General features: G+C 38.2%; 1 protein-coding gene across 3 annotated transcripts in view; it reads right to left on the reverse strand.

Annotated features, from left to right (window-relative positions):
* Nucleotides 1-21398, reverse strand: part of LOC127454423 (potassium voltage-gated channel subfamily A member 1-like) — a 49882-nt gene extending 28484 nt beyond the window's left edge. For all 3 annotated transcript variants that reach the window (XM_051721620.1, XM_051721627.1, XM_051721633.1), the window contains exon 1: nt 17775-21398. In XM_051721620.1, coding sequence (XP_051577580.1) covers nt 19074-21053 — 1980 coding nt within the window. In that variant the 5' untranslated portion in view covers nt 21054-21398 and the 3' untranslated portion in view covers nt 17775-19073. The remainder of the gene's footprint in view (nt 1-17774) is intronic.
* Between the last annotated feature and the right edge of the window lie 5982 nt (nt 21399-27380).

Here is a 27380-nt window from a genome sequence, read left to right on the forward strand (position 1 = left end):
TTGGCACTCCTGGAAGTGTCATGACACAGATGTGTTTGCAACATTGGTTCTGTGCAGGTATACCGTTAAGACCAATCCAAAACAGTGCGAGTAATGCTTCACATACAATAAACTGGCTTTCAAGGATGTATAACTTGTCGTCATGATTAACACAGGCTAACAATTGGGATAAATTCTGTTATGTGAGACTACATTTTTGTGTTAATGCCAATTTTCTCAACAAAAAGTGTTTCCAAACCAGTTTTTCAGGACATTTGAAGTATCGACACAGAGTTTATGCGGTAGAGTTAAACGGAAAAATATTTTGTTTATTTTATTTTTTTCTTAAATAATACTTGTGAAATTTTAGCGATAATTTGCGTTTCCATCAGCTATATCGGTAAACTTTTTGATGCACTACATCTTTTGTTGCAAAAAACCCTTGGATGGAAAGTTATTGTAGATTAAAAAAAATACAGATGATCACTGTGGTTCTACAACGCAGCATTGCTAAATTACAGTAATTTATTGTCCTTCACTGTGAAGTCACAGTTTACAGTTGTCTTTTATTTATGAGAAATTGTAGAAATACTACTGTAAAATATATTGTGAAAGTCATGCAACTATTAGCCAGGAATTTACTATAAACTCACACAATATGTTTTTACAGTGTACCTTTTATCACGTGTCGTGTCGCATCTGGTTAGGACACTGTGGGGCAGATTCACTAAAGAGTTGCGCCACTTTTGCGCGTGGTATTTCAGCGCAAATACCTGCGTCTTATTCACTAATCACCCGCAATCACGTTTAGTGAGCACAATCAGCGCTGAAATTGCACAAAATGTCATTGTCATTCCTTTCAGCACAAACAGTAAATTAGGCTCATTAAAGATTGTTTCATTCACAAAACTCCTTACAATTTGCCTTGCGCAATTTACATCGCGCTATTACTGCTAAATGAAAGTAGGCGGTAAAATTGATTTTATTTTCAACTGATCAGTCCAGCGGTAATTAATCAAATACTCATCAAGTGATGTTGAACAGCATTATAACCTGGCATATATCCTGATGCACGGTGTCATCAAGCGCACATTCTGCATGTTTAAGAGAAGATCCAGGTGTCTGGATCAAATTGAAGCTGTTCAGGGTGGGTCAAATACAGTGGTTTGCGGCTTCCTTGGCTATACTGTGCTCAGAATTGGACCACAAGATCAGAATTGCGCATGCAAATTGTGTTCAGCAGCGATTTTGTTGGCACGATTGCGCTGTTGCCTAATCTGCATATTTCCTTTAGTGAATTGGGCACTAAACGAGTGCAGCTAGCACGTGCACACAAACGGTGCTTTTAGCGGTGCAATTCATTCTTAGTGACTCTGCCCCTGTGTGACTGTAGCTGCCTCAGCCTCCTCCATCTTTCTCAGTTTGATTTCTGAATACTCAGGTTCAAACAAATAAGACTGGGCATAGAAATGCATCTTCGACTTCAAACTTTTCAGATATGTTTTGTAAGTTCGGTTCTCTGGTTTGTGTGCAGCTGTGTTGTGTTTTCTGTTGTTAATATCTCTGTGGTGGTCCTGTTGTAGTAATCAAAGCGAGTTCTTGCTTAAACGCCCCATCTCGCGAGAAGGGACTGCGTGAACCGCTGCTCTCATGCACTCTCATGAACGTGCACAGGAGATCACAGTTTGTTAAACCTTATGGTATGCCATCAGAACAAGGCATGAGTCGCACAGAATAATTTATTAGACTGAATTATTCTTTTGCTTCCTTTTGAAGCTTGAAGAGTTGGTCACCATCCACTGCAATTGTATGACATTAGTGAAATATTTTTGGTGTGTACCAAAAAAGAAAGTCATATTACTTTAGAACAACTTAAGGGTGAATAAATAATGACTGAATTTTCATTTCTGGGTGAACTATCCCTTTAAGTTTGCCATGAATAGTGTGCCATTAATTTTGGCATTAATATTAATGTTTCTAGAGAAGCCTCTAAGTAATGAAACTTGCAGTATCAATGAATGATGACTGCACCATGTTATTTGGGGTTTAAAATCACTGAAACAATAGACTATTATTGGATGTTGATAAATTGTCAGCTTGGGATTTTAAGCCTGATGGTCACTTTGATCAGAAAGTGAAGGTGAGTTGGAGGTCTTGATGGAGTTTTTATCAGCAACAAGTATCTTCATGGCACTGTTGCCCAATGCATGCTGAAAACACCTTCTCACAACCCTTGATTCCCTTCATCCAGCCTCTGCATAACACCTGCACACAGCCATGTACTTATTTGTGATTCAGCAGTCACTGCCTTTGATATTACCTCACAAAGTGAATTTAAAAGCCATTGATTTTTCTCCTTCTGCCCTAGCAGCCTATGATTCAGCTGTCAGTGTCTAAGCATCACAGTCTTTGGACTTAAAATGCTTTTTCTGCCTACTCCAAACACAAACACAAGAATACAGTATGCATGCACACAAAAATAAACATGCAAACATGTATACACATACACAAATCAATACTACTTTAACTGACCTGATCTGTTGCAAGAATATTCAGTTATGAGGTATGCACTGAGGCATAGCGTAATGCATTTCGTGTTTGGTTATTGCAATTTGTGACAGATGAATGAATACTCTAAGGGCTCATGCTGCCATTTACATCAGCAGTCATGCTAATAAAAATGAATTAAACGACAGTGGTTAGATCACATGTAGCTGCATTCATTGTGGCTACAGAGAAAGGAACATACATAAATTGAATGTTTAAGTCTTTTTTTAAGCTATTTGACTAACTATGCATTAAATGAAAGAAAGATAAATAGACCAAATAAAGAGGTAAAAACTCTTTTATTCTTAGACAACACAGCAATATAGCATGTATATTAGCATTCACAAATGTCCTGGACTCTATTGCCTCCTTGGTGCTCACAATGCCATTTAGCTTATTATCTAGCAGCAATGTCACTTTTACAGAGCATCAACACAATGTAACAAAATGTCTTCCTTAACAATGTTATGTATTCTCCTTACTGACCATAAAATCCACTTTAGGCCACATTATATAAAGCCTGCTTCATCTATACTGGTATTCGAAGCATAAGAGTATTTCTAGAGTGAGCCAATGTCCCTTTCACAAGCTCACAAAAAGCACTTCAGTCTACTGCCATTTTTTAGCTTCATCTAAATAATATCAGAATAGCTGGGTGGTGGGAGACACAAGCAAGATGGAGAGTGCAATGTCACCAATTACAGAGCGAGCATTTGTGAGAAAAATCTACACAAGTATTTACCAGAAAGTCAAGATTTAAGAAAAGACAAACCTAGCGGTGTCTAAGAGTGAATTAGCTTAATTTAGCTTTAAGTGTAAAAGCAGAAACTCATATCAAATGAGTGAAGAATCTAGTCAAAATAGGGCTGTCAAGATCATTAAATTTTATCCGACGATTAATTGTCATACAAACAATAATAAACAATAAAATGTATGGATTCCCTTTAAGCCTTTGTTAACAAATATTGCAGTAGGGTAAAATGACATAAATAGTATTATAAAACAAACAGATAGTTCTGATCCTGGATTTTGATTGGTCAATAACCATGCTTTATTCACAATGAAGCACAACTATGACCTCTTCAAACTTTTTGTGTCACTGCGCAGCACCCATAGCTGACAGTCATTCTTGATGCAAAGTTCTGTTTATTCTTTACTGTCAGGGACTATTTCTCCTACTGGAAGGATGGCATTTAATGATTTTACTTTAAAAAAAAATAGCTTTTAAAGAACATTTGTGTCCTTAATAGTTTTATTAAGTGGTAAACATTTTATAAAAGCAATAAGGCAATTGAGGCTGTGCCCTGAACATGGTCAGATTTGAGGGAGTTGCAGCTGTGACCATGTATATTCACAATAAAGCGCAGCCTCTCATACCTTACTTCTTAAATATTTAAATATTAAAATCCACTTTAAGTTAAGTTCAATTTCCATTCAAGCTGTTGCCAAGCTGAACATTATATTATCTGGAACACTGGAATATTATTATGCAATAGCATTAATTTATCATTTTACGTAAATGAAGACCATTGAGTTTCTCTGTGTTTTAACAATAATTTTGTTTTAGATATTCCTTATTCTGAAAACAACCTCAAAAGAAATGGAGTAAAGGCCCAGGTATACTTCATTCTTCCGGATCGGCTCGCACCTGGTCGACTGCTTTGCCTTTGTGAGTATACTCTTCTCTCAGTGAGCGAATATGAACGCGTTTGAAGCATGCCCACTACAACCTCTTTGAGCAACACGCAATGCCAAGGACCGTGTGCATGGGTCAAGAAAATCTAGGCGGTGCGTGGTCAAGCTGCGTGGCTGTGCTGATGACGCAATTTGCATCACACATACTGTGACACATCACACCATGATGCTCCATAGGCTTTTACACTTCATGCGTCCTTAAGGGTCGTTGAGTCTGAGTTCATTTGTAGTGCTTGCATAACGCACTACTGCACCGGAAAGAGAGACGTAAAAATGTGCATTTCATCACACTTCTAGTATACTGACCTGTTTCAGTGATGCCACTTTTCCTCGCAGCAGCCATATTTGTAACTATCAGCGGGGGATGTCAGTGAATGGAAAAACAGACATGAAACGCTATTAAGAAAGACATTAAAAAAATTGCTTTTGATTCATGCTAAGTCTCAGGAAAAGTAAATAAAGGTCTGAAGTCAGCACAAATATTTCCAAATTTGACTTTCGCTGACATTTAAATATATTATATCCACAGTTCATCTCCGTGTGCTGGAGAGTCTGATGTATGACCAGCGAGTGCACACGCCTACTGGTACACAGGATTAGGAGGGTTACTTTTGAAATGTATTCCACTACAGATTACAGAATACATGCTGTAAAATGTAATTTGTAACATATTCCGTTAGATTACTCAAGGTCTGTAATGTATTCTAAATACTTTGGATTACTTCTTCAGCACTGGTAGATTTTTTCACTTGTTTTGACTATAAAAACTCTGCCAGTACAGTAAGACAAAATACACATGTTAAAAATACATTCTCTGAAAAACCCAAATATCTTATGCAGTGTTGTTTCTAAAACAAGATAAATCAAATTTATTTTTTGATATTTTTACAGGAAAACAAAACAAAAATTACTATCAAGAATACGATTTTTGCCCTAATATCAAAGGTCTTACTAGAAAAAAAGAAATTATGATCCAACGTGAATTTTCTTGATAATAAAATATGATCGTGCCTGGTAACGTGCATGTAAAATGACTAGAAATAGCATTTTAGCTTAGCGTAAAGCTGACAATTTACACAAACTTTATTTATATTTCTTCTGCACCAAACTTACTTCAAACGTACTTCTCTGTCTGCTCGTATGAATGTAACACATCATAAGAAAGTGTTTCACCGCTGTTCAAATGCACTCTGGATTGCATCATTTATATGTATAAATGTTTTCCATCTGAAAGGACTAAATATTAAATGAAACAAATGACAATAAAATGCAAAGTAATCTCTTCAGTAATCAAAATACTTTTTGAATGTAACTGTATTCTAATTACCAATTATTTAAATTGTAACTGTAGTGGAATACAGAATACATTTAAATATGTATTCCCGTTACATGTACTCCGTTACTCCCCAACCCTGCCGGTACATCACCGTAAACATCTCTCATTAAAAATTTACAAATGTTTTCGTGTTGTTTTCTGGTCTGATTTCCTCACAATATCACAAAATGTCTGTGTGAATGTAAGAGCTTTTAGCTAATGAAGAAAACACAGAAAGCAACTGAGGAGAGTTTTACTTTTGGAGCATATGTAATTTAAAAGATATTTTAGTTATAGGTTAATTAAAAATATACCGTATTTTTCATATCAACTTGCTAATGTCTTTACATTTTATTCTGGTGGCGTGAATAAAGTCTGTGCTTCATAATCTTATGTTGTGTTGTTAATTGACTAACATTAGTATATACACATTAAATTTAAACTGTATATTGAAATTATAGTGCTTTTTTATTTAGTGTGTTACAATTATCACACACCTTTATACAGTCAGGGTGTTATGAATTTAGCATCCTCCTATGAGCATTTCCAGTTAAATTGTATCCAACTTGATTATGTTATAAATTTAAGCGACACGTGTATAGATAACTGTCTGAATCATTGAACAAAACCAACAAGTGTTCTATCCCTGCTCTCCCCTTTCATCGCTGCTTCACTTGTGCAATTAAACTGACACTTGAAAGATGTAACTTTACTGAAAGAAAAGTAACATTTTGGCTCTGGTAATTAAACAGCAGTATCACTTTTACAAGATATATTAACAGAAACAAAATTTTCACAGACCTTTTCTGCATTGTGCAGTGCAGAAGGTATTTATAATTTTGGTCACAAACATGGTGGTGAGGCCATACAGTGACGTCACATGAAAGAGGTCAATACTTCAATCTCCCTAATTTGGTTGATCACAAAAAAAATTCCCTAATTTGGATAGTAACATGAAATTGGAATTTAAGGTGCACTATGATCGCAGTTACCCCAAATAGCCTAATCACGACTGGTGAAGTCAGAATATACAGTCACAGTCACACACACACATACACACACACACCGTGTCACTGTGGTTAACTGTGCTAAACTGAGGCGAGAAGGTTTGCATCATTTAAGAAACAGGGAGAAACTTGTCAAAATCCCTGTGGAAAGAGGGCAGCTGCTGCCATGATGAGCTGTGCTTGGGGATCTTGCCTTCTTCTCCAGTAGTAAGGAGCAGGAAAGCACTTATGTGCTCCACATGTTGCATACAACAAAGCCTGGGGGACCGGCAGAGATATCCTCTCTCTCTCTCTCTCTCTCTCTCTCTCTCTCACTCACACACACACACACACACACACACACACACGTTACTCTGGAGCTAGTATACCACAATATAGATAACTAAGGTTTCCATGGCAACATGAACATTTCCACCCCCCACTGAAATATGCCACAGGACAAAGAAAGAAAGTAATCTAAATATACAGAGGCTTGTACAGAGAGAGAGAGAGAGAGAGAGAGAGAGAGAGAGCTGTTCTGTTCCTGCAGACATAACAGCAAGGGGGAAGTCAATCATCTTGCTAGGCCTCATCTGATCTGTCTGCCTCTGTCTAAGAGCAGGGAATTAAGAAGTTTTATTTGAAATAAAATGCAAAGTTTGCAAACACATTTGGCCAGATTGAATACATCTGCTCAGAATAATATATAACACATCCATATTCTAATACATATAATCCAGCAACAATTTAAAAAATGAATTAAAAACTGTCATAATTTACTCACCCACACCCAACATTTAGCATGGAACTCAAAAGGAGTTATTTATAGCAAAATGTCCAAATTAATTATTTCCAAACAATGAAAGCAAATGGTGACCACGTGTGCAAGATTTTCAATGAATAACAACTGAAATTTCATTCTGTTCCCCACACAAAGCTATGATATCGCTTCAGAAGATATGGAATATAGTAAATGAGTTGCTTTTATGGTGTTTGTTTTTTTTTCCACCATCCACTTTTTTTTACTATGGAAGAAAGCAGCGTTAACATTCTTCAAAACTTCTTTTATGTTCCGCAGAACAAAGAAAGTCATACCGGTTTGGAATGAGAGTGAGTACATTTCCATTTTTTGATGAACTGTCATTTTTCACATTTGTTTTAATCGAGAACTATTACTTTGTTCCTGTTGGTGAGAAACACGCCTTTACAGTTGAACTTACAATAGGAAGAATAAAAAAAAAAAAATTCAATATAAAAGTCATGGGAAATGATTGTGTGTCACCTTTTTTTTACAGACACTGTGTATAACTTATCATAACTTATATTCATCACTATCATATATCCATGTCACATTACTTTTCCTGTGCCTCAGCCATTATGTGTGTAAAACCATATATTGTAAGGTAAAATGTGGTTCAAAACTATATTTCTAAATAGTATTTGAGGACAGCATCACCAAAGCAGCAAATACTGTATGTTTTATAATCATTTATTATTGTTATAAGAAAACATTCTATTGCTGCTAAAGCACATTTAGGTCCCTCTATTGGTTCCCTTACAAACAAATCTGCACTAAACGTTTGGTCAACAACAGAATTTGGAAATTAAGAAAATAAAAAAGCTCTCGCGAGGAATGTCACGGATACAGTACCCCTTTCCCCATCACAACAGTACTATATATATAATATTAGTAATTTAAAAAAAAAAAAAAAAAAAAAAACATTAGTTTACCTTTATAATAACAGCAGAGTGGCTATCCCCATAGAAAGACAGGAAGTTCTGGCTAATTCAAGAGCCCTAAACTGCTGTTTCGCAGCCTGCTCTCTGGGGGCAACATGACAAGCCAATTAAAGCAGAGGAAACCCATCAAGATAAACATGCAAACCAGAAGAAATATCACAACAATAAAGATTTCCTTGTTCACCACAGAGGGGAAATGGATATACAGAGCACAAGGATCAATTATTTTTAAGTTTTCCAAAGATACTTCTAAAGTATTTACTCTCAGAATTAATCATCTGAGGTTGATATATCTATATCATAAGAACCATAGAATATATGCAGGAAATGATGACACTTGTTAAAATAATGAATTGGGGTTGTTTGTGCAGCATATTGCATTTACAGCTCAGCAGTTTCCATGCTGTATTTCCAAGTGTGTGAACATCAGAAGGTCACTGACTCCCACTTGGCTTTCTGTCTGCCTATAACCACCAAACAGAGCAGGAATTACATCAGGGCATAGCAAGTCCCGTGTGTAATTAATTTCTCCTGATGAAAGTGTGTACTGTGTGGGATTGGAGACTGGCTATAATGCAGGGCAAGGCCACAGTACCTCCCCAGGACATGACAATGTCACATCTTGACAGATGGTGTCATTTTGAGGGGATGGATGGTGGAATAACTTGACAAGAAAAGTGAAGATTGAAGTATTTTTTTCCAAAATGAATCATTTCAATTTTAGGCAGTTGGGAAATTAGTATTTACATTAAAAACGTAACTGATAACTAGTGGCGTGACGATTCATACACTTTCTTGATGCATCTATTAAAATCTGCATCAATCTCGAAATATGACATCCAAATAAGGAATCGTTTGTGTTATATTCCAAGTAGCCTGTGCATTCAGGAAATGTAAAAAAAAAAAAACAAAAAACATTTCAAGATACTTTTGGTGCAATAAACAGTGTAAAGTAGTTTGTCACTGACCACGTTCACATGCAGAGCAATACACTGATAATGAACAAAAATCAGCTTATTCAAAAAATCTGACAATGTAAGAAAACTGCATTTACATGAGACTTGAATCCATCTCTTTCTGACATCAAAACGTCAGATGAGGAAAGTCGTTTAAGGCGTTTACATGACCACATATGTTGTCAGCTTCTGAAGCATAATCGTTGTAAGCTTGTGCATTTAACACGATCATTTTTCTTTCAAGAATCATAAAATACATCAGGGGCAGCTATAAATGCATTTTAAATAGTTACTGAATCAAATCCAATTAACGATCCATTAAAATATGAGGTACAGAGAAAAAGACACTGAAATCATTCCAGTTCCAGAAATCTTCTCACACATGCCAAGTCCAATTCTTATGATTTTTTAAATAATGTTATGTATGCCAGAAAGTTGTTCATCAGTGATTGCTATCCATTTTTGCTCATTTATTTTCTTGTTTAAAACCGACATTCTGAAACATGTTTTCGAGCTTGTTTCGGTAAAATAAAAGACAACACAAGTAACCATCGATCACTGAGGGCAACACAACATTAAAAGGATAGGTCACCCAAAAATGATCATTTACTCACCCTCGTGCCATCCCAGATGTGTACGACTTTTTTCTTCTGCAGAACACAAACAAAGATTTTTAGAATATTTCAGCTCTGTAGATTCATACAGTGCAAGTAAATGGTGGCCAGACATTTGAAGCTCCATAAATCACATGAAGACAACATAAAAGTACTCCATATGATTCCAGTGGTTTAATCCATATCTTCAGAAGCAATATGATAGTTGTGGTTGAGAAACAAATCAATATTTAAGTCTTTTTTTTACTATTAATCTCCACTTTCACTTTTACATCTGAAAGTGAAAGTGGAGATTTAGAGTAAAAAAGGACTTAAAAATTGATCTGAAGATATGGATTTAACCACTGGATTCATATGGATTACTTTTATGCTGACTTTATGTGCTTTTTGGAGCTTCAAAATGTTGGTAACCATTCACTTGCTTTGTATGGAACTCGGTATGGGCTGAGATATTCTTCTAAAAATCTTTGTTTGTGTTCAGCAGAAGAAAGAAAGTCATACACATCTGGGATGGCATGAGGGTGAGTAAATGATTAGAGAATTTTCATATTTGGGTGAACTATTCCTTTAAGTAACAGTCTGTATAGTAGAAATATCTTTTGAAACAGAAATGCAGCTGTTTCGTATCCAATGAAAATGTTTTGTTTTCACTGCACTAATGAATGAAGTTGTCATAAGAATACACAAACATACTACCAACTCTTTTCCAAATGGCTTCAAGACTTCTTAGGATGAGGGGGCACTTGCTCCACTTCATGTTAGACATAAATTAAAATGACAGTGATGTGCTGACCTCTGCTAAGGTTGTGAAGTTTGCGTGCATCCCATCTTGGGTCTCTCATCATAGGGGTCAGTCCTATTAGTCCAGACAATGCTCCCTGACCCTCTGGGCTTAAGCCATCAGCTAAGAGAAACACAACCCAACAAGACAGGACTGCTCAGCAACACACACATACTGACCTCCACTGCCCTGCCCAGGAGTGTCAGCCCCTAAAGGGAAGTGTTTGTATGTGTGTGTGTGTGTGTGTGTGTGTGTGTGTGTGTCTGTGTGTGTGTGTGTGTGTGTGTGTGTGTGTGTGTGTGTGTGTGTGTGTGTGTGTGTGTGTGTGCAGGGAGGTGCAATGAGATGCTGACACCAAAAGAACAGAGCTTTAATCTTCCTTATGGAATATGAAAGGGAGAACAGGACTGTGAATGGTTGTCTTCCACGCACACAGGTGCAAATTCACCCTGTCTGTAAACCAGGAAAATATGGGTGTATAAAACTTGAGAATGAAATAATCAAGCACTAAATCTTTCCTTGAATCAGCTCTTACTAAATGCTGTCATTTCCTGCAGGACTCTTTGAAAGTGAAACACACTGCATGGACACTGGTCCTAGTAAGCCCTGTGGTCCTAAAGATCCTTCCAGTTTCAACCCCTCTTAGTATGCACATGTACCTTAATGTCATGAAGACGTTACACATTGCTCTACACAGAACAGGAACAAAAAATAATGTTATTTTGAATGCTGCATCTCACCACCTATGCTTAGGGTTGCACAATGCACTTTTGACACCAACAAGATTTAGACCTAGAGGACAACACTTAACAGCAGATGTAGATTGAAAATCAGCCATTTATAGGGTTGCAAACCGAAAACTGTTTCTTATTCAGAACCAGTTCCTTTATATACACTATATTGCCAAAAGTATTCGCTCACCCATCCAAATAATTGAATTCAGGTGTTCCAATCACTTCCATGGCCACAGGTGTATAAAATGAAGCACCTAGGCATGCAGACTGCTTCTACAAACATTTGTGAAAGAATGGGCCGCTCTCAGGAGCTCAGTGAATTCCAGCGTGGTACTGTGATAGGATGCCACCTATGCAACAAGTCCATTCGTGAAATTTCCTCGCTACTAAATATTCCACAGTCAACTGTCAGTGGTATTATAACAAAGTGGAAGCGATTGGGAATGACAGCAACTCAGCCATGAAGTGGTAGGCCACGTAAAATGACAGAGCGGGGTCAGCGAATGCTGAGGCACATAGAGCGCAGAGGTTGCCAACTTTCTGCAGAGTCAATCGCTACAGACCTCCAAAGTTCATGTGGCCTTCAGATTAGCTCAAGAACAGTGCGTAGAGAGCTTCATGGAATGGGTTTCCATGGCCGAGCAGCTGCATCCAAGCCATACATCACCAAGTGCAATGCAAAGCGTCGGATGCAGTGGTGTAAAGCACGCCGCCACTGGACTCTAGAGCAGTGGAGACGCGTTCCCTGGAGTGACGAATCACGCTTCTCCATCTGGCAATCTGATGGACGAGTCTGGGTTTGGCAGTTGCCAGGAGAACGGTACTTGTCTGACTGCATTGTGCCAACTGTGAAGTTTGGTGGAGGGAGGATTATGGTGTGGGGTTGTTTTTCAGGAGCTGGGCTTGGCCCCTTAGTTCCAGTGAAAGGAACTCTGAATGCTTCAGCATACCAAGAGATTTTGAACAATTACATGCTCCCAACTATGTGGGAACAGTTTGGGGATGGCCCCTTCCTGTTCCAACATGACTGCGCACCAGTGCACAAAGCAAGGTCCATAAAGACATGGATGAGCGTTTTTGGTGTGGAAGAACTTGACTGGCCTGCACAGAGTCCTGTCCTCAACCTGACAGAGCACCTTTGGGATGAATTAGAGCGAAGACTGCGAGCCAGGCCTTCTCGTCCAACATCAGTGTCTGACCTCACAAATGCGCTTCTGGAAGAATGGTCAAAAATTCCCATAAACACACTCCTAAACCTTGTGGAAAGCCTTCCCAGAAGAGTTGAAGCTGTTATAGCTGCAAAGGGTGGGCCGACGTCATATTAAACCCTATGGATTAAGAATGGGATGTCACTTAAGTTCATATGCGTCTAAAGGCAGATGAGCGAATACTTTTGGCAATATAGTGTGTATATATATATATATATATATATATATATATATATATATATATATATATATATATATATCGGAACTAAATGATTTTCATGACTTTTGGTTCCATTACGATGCAGATGGGACACCATACTAAAATAGGCCTACATTAACAGTATTGGCTGCACTACCATTCAGTGTCACTGCAACACCGCTAATTAATCAGTAAAACTAAATCATCAGCACAAAACATACAGTGCAATCGCTTTTGCCTGATTCCCGAACTAATGACTCTTAAGACTTACGGTTGAGCGCTCAGCCTTTCAAAGTATACTCTTTTGGCTGCAAGTGCATACGAACACGTTCCACGCATGCACACTACGACAGCTTTATGATACTCATGGGCTGACATGTCGAGAAAAACTGGGCCTCATGCAGACAGTCCGCTCAGACTCTGCTGATGATGAAATTTGTGTCACGCATACTGAGCACGAGCCAATCCGGAACACGGAAAACTGAAGTATACTTTGGCTTTTATAAGTCAGTTCTTTAGAATTTATTTCACAAAATATACAACGATACCTCCTGAATGTAAGACTCATATGAAGGCCCAGACAGAATCTGCAGACTTTTTTTGCATTTTCTGTGCTGATTTTGAGGGAAAATGTACAGAATTCTGGGGAAGGGATTTAAACATAGTAAAATAAACATAGCTGAGAGGACTATACTTTTATTGGTAGCTGAAAGCATAACCGAATTCAAATGTGAAATCAGTCTCTCTCTTTATAATTAATTCTCCAAGCAAGTATGGTTGCAATAGGCTATATTTTATGTAAGAATTGTAGATAACTTTCATAACAGTATAGTTTTACCAAGGCACGGCGGCCCCTTTATGCACACTATAGCAGAAGGGGAAAACCACTGGCTTACCATTTATCAAGCACTGAAACTTTGCTTGATGCAGAACAATCTGGAATCAGGTGTAACAGTATAACAGTCACATAAAGTCCTCTTTGCAGCCTGAACTTCTTCAGAACATCACATTTTTGTGACACCTGTGCTAAAAACAAGCTAGACAAAGTCCAATGAATGAAACAGAATGCAGGGTTATCGAGAAGTTCTTTTTAACTTGACACTGTGTGTAAAAAATGTGGCTGTCCTGTGGGAGACGCTGTTGAAACAGTGAAACACTGTGCAACGCTCAAAGACGTTCGTCCAGCAAGTGTTACATAGGAAAACAATGGAAAAACAGCGCAGATGTGCACGTCTGTGAGTGAGATCATGTGCGTGAAACAAGTAAGGTAGGCCTATTTATTTTTTCATTTATTACAAATATGAACCCGAAGTTATACTTGAAAACCTGACCCAAACCCATTCTGTCGGGCCAGGATCAGGTTGCAGGCCTCTAAACAGCAAGTCATTCATTCTGTCATTTCCAACTCTAAATTAACCAAGAATTGTTACTGTGCTTGTGAGACTTAAATCAGAGTAATTAAAGATACACATTATAAGTTTTGCTGTAATTAGTGATATTTTATAAACATTTATCAGTTCATAAATATCTTAATTCAGAAGTCCTTCTACTCAGAAAATGAGGGGATTATGAGTGAAAAATCTGCCATGAGAACTCTGTTTATAATCTATAGTGCTGTTTATTTTTCTATCATCCAATAAGCCCCATGTATGAGTGGGTATGGCAATCAAGCCAAGCTCAGAGTAGTACATCTATACTTGTGTGTCATACTACACACATCATGCACAGCAGCTAATTAATGCTCTGAGTGGAGTGATGCTGATTGCTTTCAGCTGGACTAATGCCACATTATTCTGGTTCTCCACACAGCTCAAATACCAGTCTCGATATTAACAGAGAGTCAGCATGAAGGGAATGATTGTTGTTACACTGATTTATCAATATGTCAAAATGTCCTTTGTAGTCATGGGTGATTGATATTAGGAAATCTAGTCTAATATCCATTTACTGTGGCATTGAGCCTGATATTTCTGAAGGTAGTGTGGGTAAAGGCTTTTATTGATTTATAGCACATAATAAACACTCTCACAGACACTTGTGTGCACACACATATGGTCCTGCACTGTAAACAAATAGCATGCATTGTGAACTGTACAGTTCAATGATCTCACATGAATTACTTTCTATTTTTTCCATCTCTGACACACATGTGGTTTTATGAGTTCCACTACACAGAAGTGAGGTAGGCTGCCACAAATAGATCGGTAGGGTAAAATTGCACCCTGGAGTACTTTTACAATGACTGCAAGAAATGGAGAAAAAATCATATGAGACAAAGACCTTACCAAAGACAGCAGAGAAAGAAGGCAAGGAACAGATAAGAGCAGAGGAAGACAGGTTGTGCAAAAGATGCCAAAAAATAAAGTGTTAGAGGTAAGCTGTACTTTTCTTTTAGATTGGTAGCCATTTTACAAACACAACTCCTGGGCTACAGAACAACACAGACTGTTTCCTGTTGGCCCATAGACTCAGCTATTGGACTCAAGGAATCATTATCAACAACATTTAGGCCAAGAGCAACTTAAATGTGCTATACACACCAGCAAACAAAACAAAACAAAAAAAAACAAACAAACAAAAAATAAGGTTTATGGCCAGTTCAACGTTTTTATAAATGTTCAGTAAACCAAATAACTAGCTCTGTGATGGATTGCTGCAATCCAATATGACCTACACTAAATTAAAATGAAGACACAGAGTTACAGTAACACCTCTCCATAGGCCATGCAACATTACCGCGTAAATGAATGCTTAATAGCCTGTGTTATCATGTGAATATGAGTGTCTGTGTACGTATATATGCAAAAGTACAACATGACTCAGCAAGCGGGATCCATACATCTTATAGACTATCAATAAAAACAATCTATAATAAAAATGAATATAATTCTACATTCTAACAGAAAAGTTAAGATTAAATACAAACCCTACTCACTCCTTCTCTGTAGTGGAATGGGATGATCAATAGCTACCATAACATTGCAAATAAAGACTGACGAGGCATGTAACAAAAACGATTGTTGTGCAAAAAAATAAATAAATCTAAATCAGATGCACTATCTATAAAAAAAAAATATTATCTTTCTCTAATGTGTACATGTGTACAGGGTTGGGAGGGTTACCTCTGAAATGTATTCCACTACAGATTACAGAATACATGCTGTAAAATGTAATTTGTAATGTATTCTGTTAGATTACTCAAGGTCAGTAATGTATTCTAAATACTTTGGATTTCTTCTTCAGCACTGGTAGATTTTTTCACTTGTTTTGACTATAAAAACTTTGCCAGTACAGTAAGACAAAATACACATGTTAAAAATACATTCTCTGAAAAATCGAAATATCTTATGCAGTGTTGTTTCTAAAACAAGATAAATCTAATTGATCTTGTTTTAAGGATTTTAAGATATTTTTACAGGAAAACAATACAAAAATTATTATCAAGAATACAATTTTTGCCCTAATATCAAAGGTCTTTCTAGAAAAAAAGAATCCAACGTGAATTTTCTTGATAAAAAAATATGATCGTGCCTGGTAACATGTGCATGTAAAATGACTAGAAATAGCATTTTAGCTTAGCGTAAAGCTGACAGTTTACACAAGGTTTATTTCGATTTCATCTGCTCCAAACTTACTTCAAACTTACTTCTCTGTCTGCTCGTATGAATGTAACACATCATAAGTGTTTCACCGCTGTTCAAATGCACTCTGGATTGCATCATTTATATGTATAAATGTTTTCCATCTGAAAGGACTAAATATTAAATTAAACAAATGACAATAAAATGCAAAGTAATCTCTTCAGTAATCAAAATACTTTTTGAATGTAACTGTATTCTAATTACCAATGACTTAAATTGTAACTGTAGTGGAATACAGTTACTTAAATTTTGTATTTTAAAATATGTAATCCCATTACATGTATTCCGTTACTCCCCAACTCTGTGTGTGTATGTTTATGTATGTATAATATGCATTATCCTTTTAATTAAATCTGTTTTGCATTATTCTCACAGTTTACAATAGACTGATAAACAAAAAGATAAACTTATGTTACCCAAATGTAAGGTGCTTTAACATGTTGAATTTCTAGTTTTTTAGTTTTAGATTTAAGCTATAAGCACGCACTAATTAATGAAGAAAGCAATAGTATAGGCTACTTTAAATATTTCTGTTTAATAAAAGGAGAAGCACATTATCTCAGCGATCTAATTTCATTATGTACCTCCTTATCAGTAATGCATCTACTACAAGCTGTAAGAGGATCACTTCAGAAAAGTTACACTGTATTCTGACAGTCAAGTTAGATTTCACATGACTCACATATTTTGTGGTTTTGCTTAAGCCTAGTTTACTGAGGTGACACAACAGACAGCTGATAAATGTTAGTTGTCTATTAGGCTACTTTTTAATCAGCAATTTAAGGATACTTTCTTGTAACAGCCCTAGTCGATACACATTCAGAAACCCAAGGCACTTTTTTCTGGTAATTAAATATTCTATGGTCATATCTTATCCAAGTACTAGTTTGCCAAGTAAAGGTGCTGTGAGAGATGATCATGCTCAGGGAGGTCATAATTATCTGTCTGTAGTGTGTGCTAAGAGTATGTCTTATTAATGACAAAATAACGGTTTACTGGAATGGTAATTATCTTGTCTATGATAAAACGATAACAGCCATATTAAGACATCAGAAAATGAAGCTCTAAACACGTAATGTGCTCTGAGAATTTTTTGGATTCCAAGGGAACACAGCATGGTTGGAGTTCTCTTTGACAATACAACAAAGTCCCTTGTTGCTAAGCAATTTGTGGTATTGCTGATATACCATTATGAGATAAGAAAACGAGAAGTAAGCTTTTGAGATCGAAAACATGGAAAGGTTGTGTGTAGCACCTGTTTCTAGTCCTGACAGACAACAAATGCAGATGTGTATACATCTGGATGCCATGTAAAAATGAACGTGAATAATGATAGCATGATTGCTGTGTAACTAAACAATTTCCTTAAGAACGCTTACCTCTCACAATGAACTGCGCATGCCCAGTGGTCATCGTGCACTCCAGGAGGACTAGAATTCGCTGTGGAACGCAGGTACTCTTGTGCATGAAGTCCACCAAACCAGCGAGTTCATGTTTCCATCAGTGCTGTTTGGCTGTACATTTTATAAAGGGATGCATTGTCATTTTGGTAAAGGGACGAAGAACAATTAATTGCATGAAGCATTCCCTTGAAATATACTCCCATAACAGTAGCAGTGGCCAAACTGATCCTTCAAGCCATGGTGTCATCGATTCTGTTAGACAAGGTGTTTATTTTGTGAGACAGTTGTGAAACCGGTATTTTGGCCACAGCATACCAGAAAGTGACATTTATGCTCAGAGAGAATGAATCCTTGATCGCATGATGAATGAGTTATAGTGTTTGCTAATGAACTAAAGAATGCAGTGTACCGTTTCACAAAAAATAATATCGATATTTTCTTTCTTCTTTAATACTCACAACAGGGACTGACTAAAATTACATTTCATCCACCCTGGACAATGCACAAATAACTAGACAGGAGTGGGCTAAAAGGGTTTTTACCAGAGTGTACTACGTACTAAATACTGGCATGCTGACACATTTGTTTACCATAATGGGATTTTAGATATCATTGCCTTGCGCAACATGCTGCTCTCCAATTAATACAAATGGTACGTTCGAATAATTAGTTAGTATGGGACACATTCGCTTAATTGTTCTTGACAACAAAGGTTTCAGCGTGTATTTGCTATATATAATTTCAAATTAATAACGCAATTTATATTATTATCATTATTATTATTATCTCTCTCTGGCTCAATGTTACATCTATTTCTTTTATCTGGGAGACTATAACAGAACTGATGATAGTGCAAACGATTTAAACGTTATTGCATAATAGCATTAGATAAGAACTCTTCTCTTTTTTCCTACAATTACTGACAAATGTAACTCATAAAGTGCTTATGCAAATTCCTTTTTGTTGCCTTCTTTGTTGTTCAGTTCTGTCAACAGAACAGGTGGGGCGATATAGACACCTCTCCACGTCACGTAAAGCTGGTGATTTTTGTGTCGCCTGTCACTTGATTACAGGATAGCTATGTTTCTCTACAAAAGTAGCCACATTGCAAAAATGCTTCAGCTTAGGTCCGGAACTGCATGAGAGTGAATGCGAGTGTCTCTGTGTGTGTTTGCGCACGCGCGTCTATGTCTTCAAGTTGTGCATGTGTGCTGTTGACTGATTTATTTGTGCAGTCACACGAAAACCTCACGAGAAGGTTACCATTTTCTATAATCATACATCTGTCTGTAGTGTTCGTGAATGTGAACTGTTTTTCCCGCCTATGTCAGTACCGTTCCCTCTATTTGGGCTCTGTGTGTCAGCACCGCATAGAGATTCTGTCACGCCTTCCTCCATCTCCATATACTCGGCCGCCTTGTCACCCAAAGAGGATCCCGATGGGGACCCTTTGCATTTTCTGAGGAAATCCGGAAAATACGGGCAACCCGGCGGGGGTTGCTCGACAACGGGCGTTTGGTCCTCGTTATCAGTCTCCCGGTGGTAGAAGTAGTTAAAGTTGGATACGATGACGGGGACTGGAAGAGCAATGGTCAGGACACCTGCTATTGCGCACAACGAGCCCACTATTTTTCCTCCGACCGTTATGGGCTTCATGTCCCCGTAACCCACCGTGGTCATAGTCACTACAGCCCACCAAAAAGCGTCTGGGATGCTCGTGAACTGTGACGTGGGTTCATCCGCCTCGGCGAAGTACACGGCGCTGGAGAACAGGATGACACCGATGACGAGGAAGAAGATGAGCAGCGCCAGTTCTCGCATGCTCGCGCGCAAAGTGTGTCCGAGGATCTGGAGACCTTTGGAGTGTCGAGACAGTTTGAAGATCCTAAACACTCTGACAAGTCGTATTATTCTCAGGATCGCAAAGCTCATTGCCTGTTGCCCGTTGCCTTGCGGTTGTTGTTGTTGCGCGAGTTCTGTGCCGAGAGTTATGAAATAAGGCAAAATTGAGACAATGTCTATGGTGTTCATGAGGTTTTTGAAGAAAGCAGCTTTGCTGGGGCTCGCGAAAAAACGGACAATGATCTCAAACGAGAACCAAATGATGCACACCGTCTCAACGATGAAAAAGGGGTCGTTGAACGGCGTAAATCCGTTGTCGGCGTGTGTGGAATTTTTACCTGGGCTATGGAATTCTTTGTCGTCCCTGAATTCTGGCAATGTCTCCAAACAAAATATGACGATGGATATGACGATAACCAACACTGACACGACCGCAATCCCTCTGGCTGGACTGGAACTCTCCGGATACTCGAACAAGAGCCAAATTTGACGTTTGAACTCGTCCTCGGGTAGCGGTTTCTCTTCCTCTTTCACAAAGCCCTCATCTTCGCGAAACTTCAGCATTGCCTCTTCCCCAAGTTCATAGAACTTCACTTCCTCGGAAAATATGTCAAACGGCACATTGGCGGGTCTCTTTAACCGGCCCCCTGACTGATAGTAGTATAGAATGGCGTCGAAGCTTGGTCGATTCCTGTCAAAAAAGTATTCGTTGCGCAGCGGGTCGAAGTACCTGATTCGTTTCTCAGGGTCTCCCAGAAGAGTGTCCGGAAACTGCGCGAGAGTCTTCAGCTGAGTTTCAAACTTCAAGCCCGACACGTTGATGACAACTCTCTCGCAGCAGCCGTACTCACTGTAAACATTTTCATATCCTGACTGAGGATGTCGGTCCGTTAAGGAAACTGTCTCTTCATCGTCCACGTTACAGAGAAAACTCGACCTCTTGCTTCCCCTGTCCTCCTCTTCCTCCTCGCCCTCGGCCTCTTCCTCCTCTATCATGATGTCCTCCTCGGATCCTAGGAGCGCCAACTCTGAGTGGCGTAGATCCCCGCCGAGTGCCGCGCGGTTCCGTCTCCAGCGCGCGACGCCTCGTTGCTTTTTTCGCTCTCTGGGAAGGTGCTGTGGTGACTCGTGCTGTTGCTGTTGTTGCTGCTGTTGGGAGGAGGAGGAGGAGGGGCGCGAGGCGGTACCGGCGCTACTGTTGTTGGCATTCGTTGAAGAGGCGTTGCGACTATGATGCGGGAGGTTGTGGGGATTGCCACAGCACCCACCTCCCTCTCCAACCGTTACGGCTTCAGCCGCCGCCGCGCGAGTCTGTCTCTCCCTCTCGCGCTCTCTGGCGCGAGTTTGGGCATATCCGTAGGGCAGGTGGGTGTTGCAACCCCCACTGTCCGCGCCCACCATGGCAAATTCCATCTTCTCAAACTATGATACGTTTCAGAATGATGGAATTGAAAACTATCAGCAATGGGCTGAAGAAGACCGCCTCAGTGCATTAAAGTTCATCAATGCACTTGACTGGCACACTTATTGGCTGTAGATCAAACTCACAACATGCACAAAGTGTTTAGTGTTCAAGCGTATGCTTTTCAGGTCTTTCAGTGCACTTTTAGCCTACTTATTGTAATTGGACTTCATGGCTATGGTGAAACACCGTTTCTGGTGACATCATTGGGTAAATGTGCCCACGAGCTCTAGAATCCATGTGCTCAGCGGGCGCGCATTGTCGTTACGTTATCCATAAGGAAACTGAATACATGGGAACTTAACGGCTCTATCCGTTGTCAGAGGTGCTCCGTCGCCGTAGAGACTTTATTCGCCGATCAAATCACCGGTTCCCATCTTCACTGTGAGGGAGGGAAGGGTGTCGGTTTGTTCCATCCTCTGCCCCTTTAGTGGCTGTGAATGAATCACTAAATCCGTCTGACACCAGCAACAGCTGCAAAGAAAAGGATAAAAGACGGCTTATAAAACAACTGACATCCCCAACCAGACTGTGATTGATATGAATATATCAACATAAAAAACATTTTAAATGCAAAGTAATCAAGAACAAAGACATAAGCCAATACTCTGGTGCTACATAATAATAATAATAATAATAATAATAATAATAATAATAATAATAAATTACATCCTTATTGTTACAGGCCAGCCAAGCAAGAAGCAGGAAACAGCGCGTGATATTACAGATCCAAAATCCCTTGACAATTAATTATAAACATTCGTCGCACGCAATTGATCAGCCCTCTTATGCACTCCACCTTCCACCATTCGAGACACTTACATGGAAAACATAAAGAAATGTCGTCTCAGCTTCCACCCATACAAAGATGGGTGAGGATGTAAATCCCAGGTTTGTCAAAAAATCCCTCTTGCTCTGGGTATCCAGATATTCCTCGACGAAGCCAAACACAAAACATGACACCTCGCCAGTCAGGTGTGATAGCATTCGAGGGATGACAATTTTAGCCACGGCTCGCCGCTGGGTCTTTATTCAACAGGATCTCTTATCACCTGCCCATCTCCCCCTCCCCAAAAAGCATGCACCGCTGCATTAAGCCTAGACTCACACTCACCAAAAAGCAGGTGCTGTTGTCGAAAGCATGCTGTCGCGTGCCTTGATAAATCAAACGAGCAGCGTCACAATCGAAATGTATCAAAGTTTTACAATGTCATGTGAAAATAGCCTTAGGAAAGTATGCGCAGCGCGCATCTGTCTGCCGCTCAGTCTCGCCCGTTGACCATTGTGCTCGTGTTATTGGGGAACTGCGCTCCGCCGCGATAGGCACGTTTGTGCAGCTCGGAAAGACCTTGATCGCCACCCAGTGGCTACAGCAGGTTACTGCGCGCACACACTGGTGTGCTGCAGTTCTCAAACTTCAACAGCTCCTTCTGCATCTGTTGACAGCATGCTCATCGCAACTGTCTAGCTACCCGAGGGACTGCTGCAGATTACGAACGGCTTTTGCTTCCAACCAGTCGGCCATAAAGGAATACACACTGTCAGTCACACTTTGTGTGGGAAACATAAAGAAAAACGCAGAAATATATTATTGTGATATTATTAAGATTTTATTGTTTCATGAGTCTTCTGCATTTCACTCTAAGATCCGTTAGACACTGTTAAAAAGTAAGCATTTTTACAAAGCCTATAAATAAAAGATTAACCTTCTTTTGCTTAACACTCATTCATACAGACAGGTAGCGTTGTAAAACTGCAAAATAAATAAATAAATAAATAAATAAATACGACAATAATCACGTTAATTGCCGCTTCTTTTATGACTTAAAGATTATTTAAACATCGAAATTATTCAAAATATTTAAACATCGAAATTCGTCTTCCGGTTTTGTGCACGCTTTAAACCGATATGATATTTCTATCAAAGCAAAATGCAAATGTTTACGCCCACTACGCCACCTGCCTGCTTCTGCGGCACATCATTTTGTAATGGAGAGCTTTATGAAACCAGATGCATCAGCAGCATGCTGTTTAAGCCATAGAACCTTCGTAATTATCACCTGGGTATGCAAACTCTGTACCTTGCAAGACATAAACCCTTTTAAACAAAAACGTATATAGGCTACTGAGTCTCACATACTCTGTTTTTGGGGAAGATGTATATTATCAGAATGATTGAACTGATTTATCCGTTGGTCTTTCTTGATTAACCCATTAGTCATTAGAGACCCTAGCTATGTCATAAAAGTGTTGGTCTCCTATAACAGGATATCTATTTATTGTTTTATAACAAGACAAAATAGTACTATATTCATAAAGATGGCTACTATATCACATTGATTTTCTGTGACAATGGTGAATTATCAGTATTAAATATGCATGTACACATACATATTATACTATGCTATTTGTTACTCAAGGTGGCGCTGATGTGTCAGTGATTGACTTGATTTACATTTGACATTGTTATTTGATGAAGAAACAACATGGAAGTAAACCATAGCAAGTACAACACATGAACAGTATGATATGACTATTGTCATTTGGGTGTTCTACTGAAATTATGTTAGTTGTGCATTAATATAGACTCAATAAGCGCCTGAGAAAATACTTATTTGTAGCTTATGTGTATCTTATACGTTATGTGTAGTTCAATGTGTGTTTGACAGCCATGAAATTTCAGTGTGATAGTAATGAATCCTATTCTAGATTTGTCCTGTGCATTTTCCCTTTGATATATGAAAAATAAAACATAAAAATGTATAAAAATATATTTTATTCTATTATATTCGAATTGTCTTGAAAATAATTCAAAAATTTTACACTATCTGTGCATTTTGTAGATCAATTTGTGATAGATATATGTGCCGGTTCTCCAAGGGCGTAGCAGCCACGAGGGAAGTGGGGGACACGTCCCCCACACTCTTTAAAAAGGTAATTTGTCCCCTGCACTTTTTCAAGCTAAACCCATACTGAATCCAAATGGTGTATTTGTATACAGCGTTTTGTTACTTTGGCCTTATTGAGTGACCATCCATCCAATCACAGGCGAGTTTCATGAGCCGAAACATCCCTTACGTAATAGGCCGTCAACATGGCTCCGTTCATTTGAGTTGCTTTCAATTATGCACATTCATCCATGTTTTTTATCGGCATTGATGTTGATCTAAATTAATAGAGATGAGGAACACACAAACGAGAGTTATTATCGGCATATCGTTCTTGATTGGCAGCATTACGTGAAATGCACTGCAGAAAAAAGGACAAGCCTTCTTTTAAGCACACATTGTAAGTGTCAGAGTCTTCATTAAGATATTTTTTTACATTATGCCTGTGAGGTAAAAGTTTGATTGGTTCTTTTTGCCAATTTGATCAGATTACTAGATCTGTGTTAAATAAATAAAGCTATTTTTAATATCAGCTCCTGTTTTTTAACTAAAAAAATGACTGCTATGCCCCTGCGGGACTCTAAAGACCTGAATATGTAATGTGAAATGAGTGTTATGTGAAATTCCCATGCATTTAAGGATTAAAGATTAAAGATTGCACTGACCAACATTTACTGTCTTGATTAACATCTTAAATATTTTGTAGACTATTATTATTCCATTACCCTACTTTAAAGAGCTGTAAAATGTGTTAGGTTATTTTGTTCTATGCTTATGTTTTTGTTTATTTTTGCTCATGATAAACCCGCAGGTGAAACATTGGAAAGTACTATACAGAATAAAAGGGGGCAGTACTGCTGAAGAACTCAGTTAGGAGCCATCATATGACAATTCAGACGTTCTGTCTGAAGTTTGTATAGTCATTTGATATTAGAAACTTAACTGCATGAGCCATACATTTATTTATCCATTCGTGTATTCAGTTACCATGCAGCAAAAAGAACAAAACAAAAGCCTATAAAAAGCCAGAAATGAAGTTCCAATAAGAACAAACACCTATAGCACTTAATTAAGAATGTTCTTGTAATATGGAATAGAGAAATTCAGGTTTACATAGTGGGCATATTTGTATATTTTCCTCCATTTAATCAAGGCAGATTTTGAAAAGGTTTGTTTCAAAAGGGTTATTTTACTATTGGATGGCAACTACACAGGAGTATATGGCTGAGTTTTATGTTTAGAGTTCAAATCTGATTGTATTATCAAGGTTGTGGGTGTACAATTGGATAATGCCTCATAGTTGCATTGTAGACCAGTAAGAGGTTTTAAATTTGATTCTGATACCAACGGGAAGCAAATATCGAGACCTGGGTAAATGTTAGAATTACTCATTACTCATAGATAAATCACAAGTCAGGCAGCAGAATTTTAGATGTACTGATGGGAGCGATAAGGCAGATATAAAAAAAGCCTAATGGGGATGGGGCAGCTGTCGCAGCGTGATAAATGAAGGGCAGTGAGACATCTTGGACAACTTCCAAGATTTGTACACATAAGAAGTCAATGACTGCATGACCTTCAAAAGAGATGGAAAGAGACTGGGGGCGGACACGACTGAGAGAAAGAGGAGCTCAGTCTTGTCAAGGTTGAGCTGCAGTGGATAAGCTGAGATGTCGAAGAGCCAGAGAAGGCCCAAAAAGGGGCGGGAGCACCAAACCGCCAGCAAAGACATATACACTTCCACCCTAACCCTAACTGTTGGTAGAAATGCCGCCCCCTTTTGGAGTGTGCTCAACTGGAGTAACTCCGCCCCTTCTGGAGTTTTCCTGTCCTCTTTTGGAGTTTCCGCCCCAGTTTGGAGATCTCCGGGCTGCAGCAATACCTTGGAGAGCCAGGCTAAGATCCATAATGATCCTATATCTTTAGTATCTTTGAAAGAAACTGGACATGGACACCAAGATGAAAATGCAGAACACTGTAGAAACCTTCAAACAGATGCTGAAATTAAAGCTAGAATTATTGTTTTACAGAGGAGAATTTCAGAGACTCATACCAAAAAAGAATTTAGACAGAAATCATTTAGAAGTGTTAAAATGACGGGTATTTTTTCCTCTTCTTGTATGTGTGTGTGTGAGTGTGTGTGTGTGTGTTTAGTTTCAAATTAACATATTCATATGCAAAATGAATTTTAAGGCACCAGTTCAGTATGGCCATTACATTTTGGTATTTTCATGCCTGCAAGTGCTAACTCTCGGAATAACGTGGAAATTGTGTGTGCAAAGCGCTAATGGGCAGGGTCAAGTGCAATTTATTTCTGAGGTTCCATTCCCTGTCAAGCACTAGCGATATAAACAAAGACAGCATATTCATAAGATGTTGGTAGTGTAAAATGGCTGCCTGTACACTGAGAAAAATTATTTTATGGTGAAGTAAATATAGCAGAAATGATTAAGTACTCTCTACATAGAATAAGTTAAAGCATGAACATAAAAATATAAAGTAAATTCTACATTCAAACATATAAAAAGTAATGCTCTACCTTAAAATAAGTAAATATTATTTGACTGATAGATATATTTATCTGAATGTGTCATCATGCATCAGTCCTAAAGTTGAAAACGTTGTCATATGTATTTGCTTATTTGAGTAAATTTCACTGGTAAAAATAAGTAAATTTGACTAAACTTTTTGAAGCTGGTGTTCCCAGCATGCACTTGGCTTGAATAACTTGCTTGGTTTCACTGTTTGCAAGTTTTTTTACACTGTTTTTTATTAACGATTTTGTTGTTAAGTTTGGTAACTTCTTGTTTTGTACAGTCTTAAGTTTATTTTCTACTCAAAATTATCTGTTCATGATGAAAACTATTATCTGTTGATTGTCTCCTTCATCTGTTTTGAGCACCAAGTGGTGAGGTCTGCATGCTCATCTTGTGTTTTTCACTCTAATCAATGTTATGGCTTGAGGTTAAATAGATTTAACACCATTTACTAAGAAAAACTTTGTGCAAAAACTTGCGAAATAAAAATTAAGTAAATCTTACTAGTAATGTTTTTAGTGTATGCAATAAATTAGAAGAATTACGTTCTTTTATGCATAAACTGCATCCTTATTGAATGACAGGTATGTTTCTATGACAATGACATGCTCTTTTTATTCTCCTCAGGACTTGGAGGTATGCTCCATTAAATTATAGAGAATGTAAGTATTATTATATTGATCAATTGACACACAAATAATGGCTAGTATAAACAGTGATTGTATCGACCCTCCAAGTTAGCTTTTTTTTTCTTTTTTTTTTTAAAGCTTTAGCTTTCACGCACTTTTCTTCTACTGGTTGATTTTGCTTTCAGAATTAAATTAATTTATTGAAACATAAAAAAACTTAAATT

The sequence above is a fragment of the Myxocyprinus asiaticus genome, chromosome 2, assembly GCF_019703515.2.
Source record: "Myxocyprinus asiaticus isolate MX2 ecotype Aquarium Trade chromosome 2, UBuf_Myxa_2, whole genome shotgun sequence".
Classification (NCBI taxonomy): domain Eukaryota; kingdom Metazoa; phylum Chordata; class Actinopteri; order Cypriniformes; family Catostomidae; genus Myxocyprinus; species Myxocyprinus asiaticus.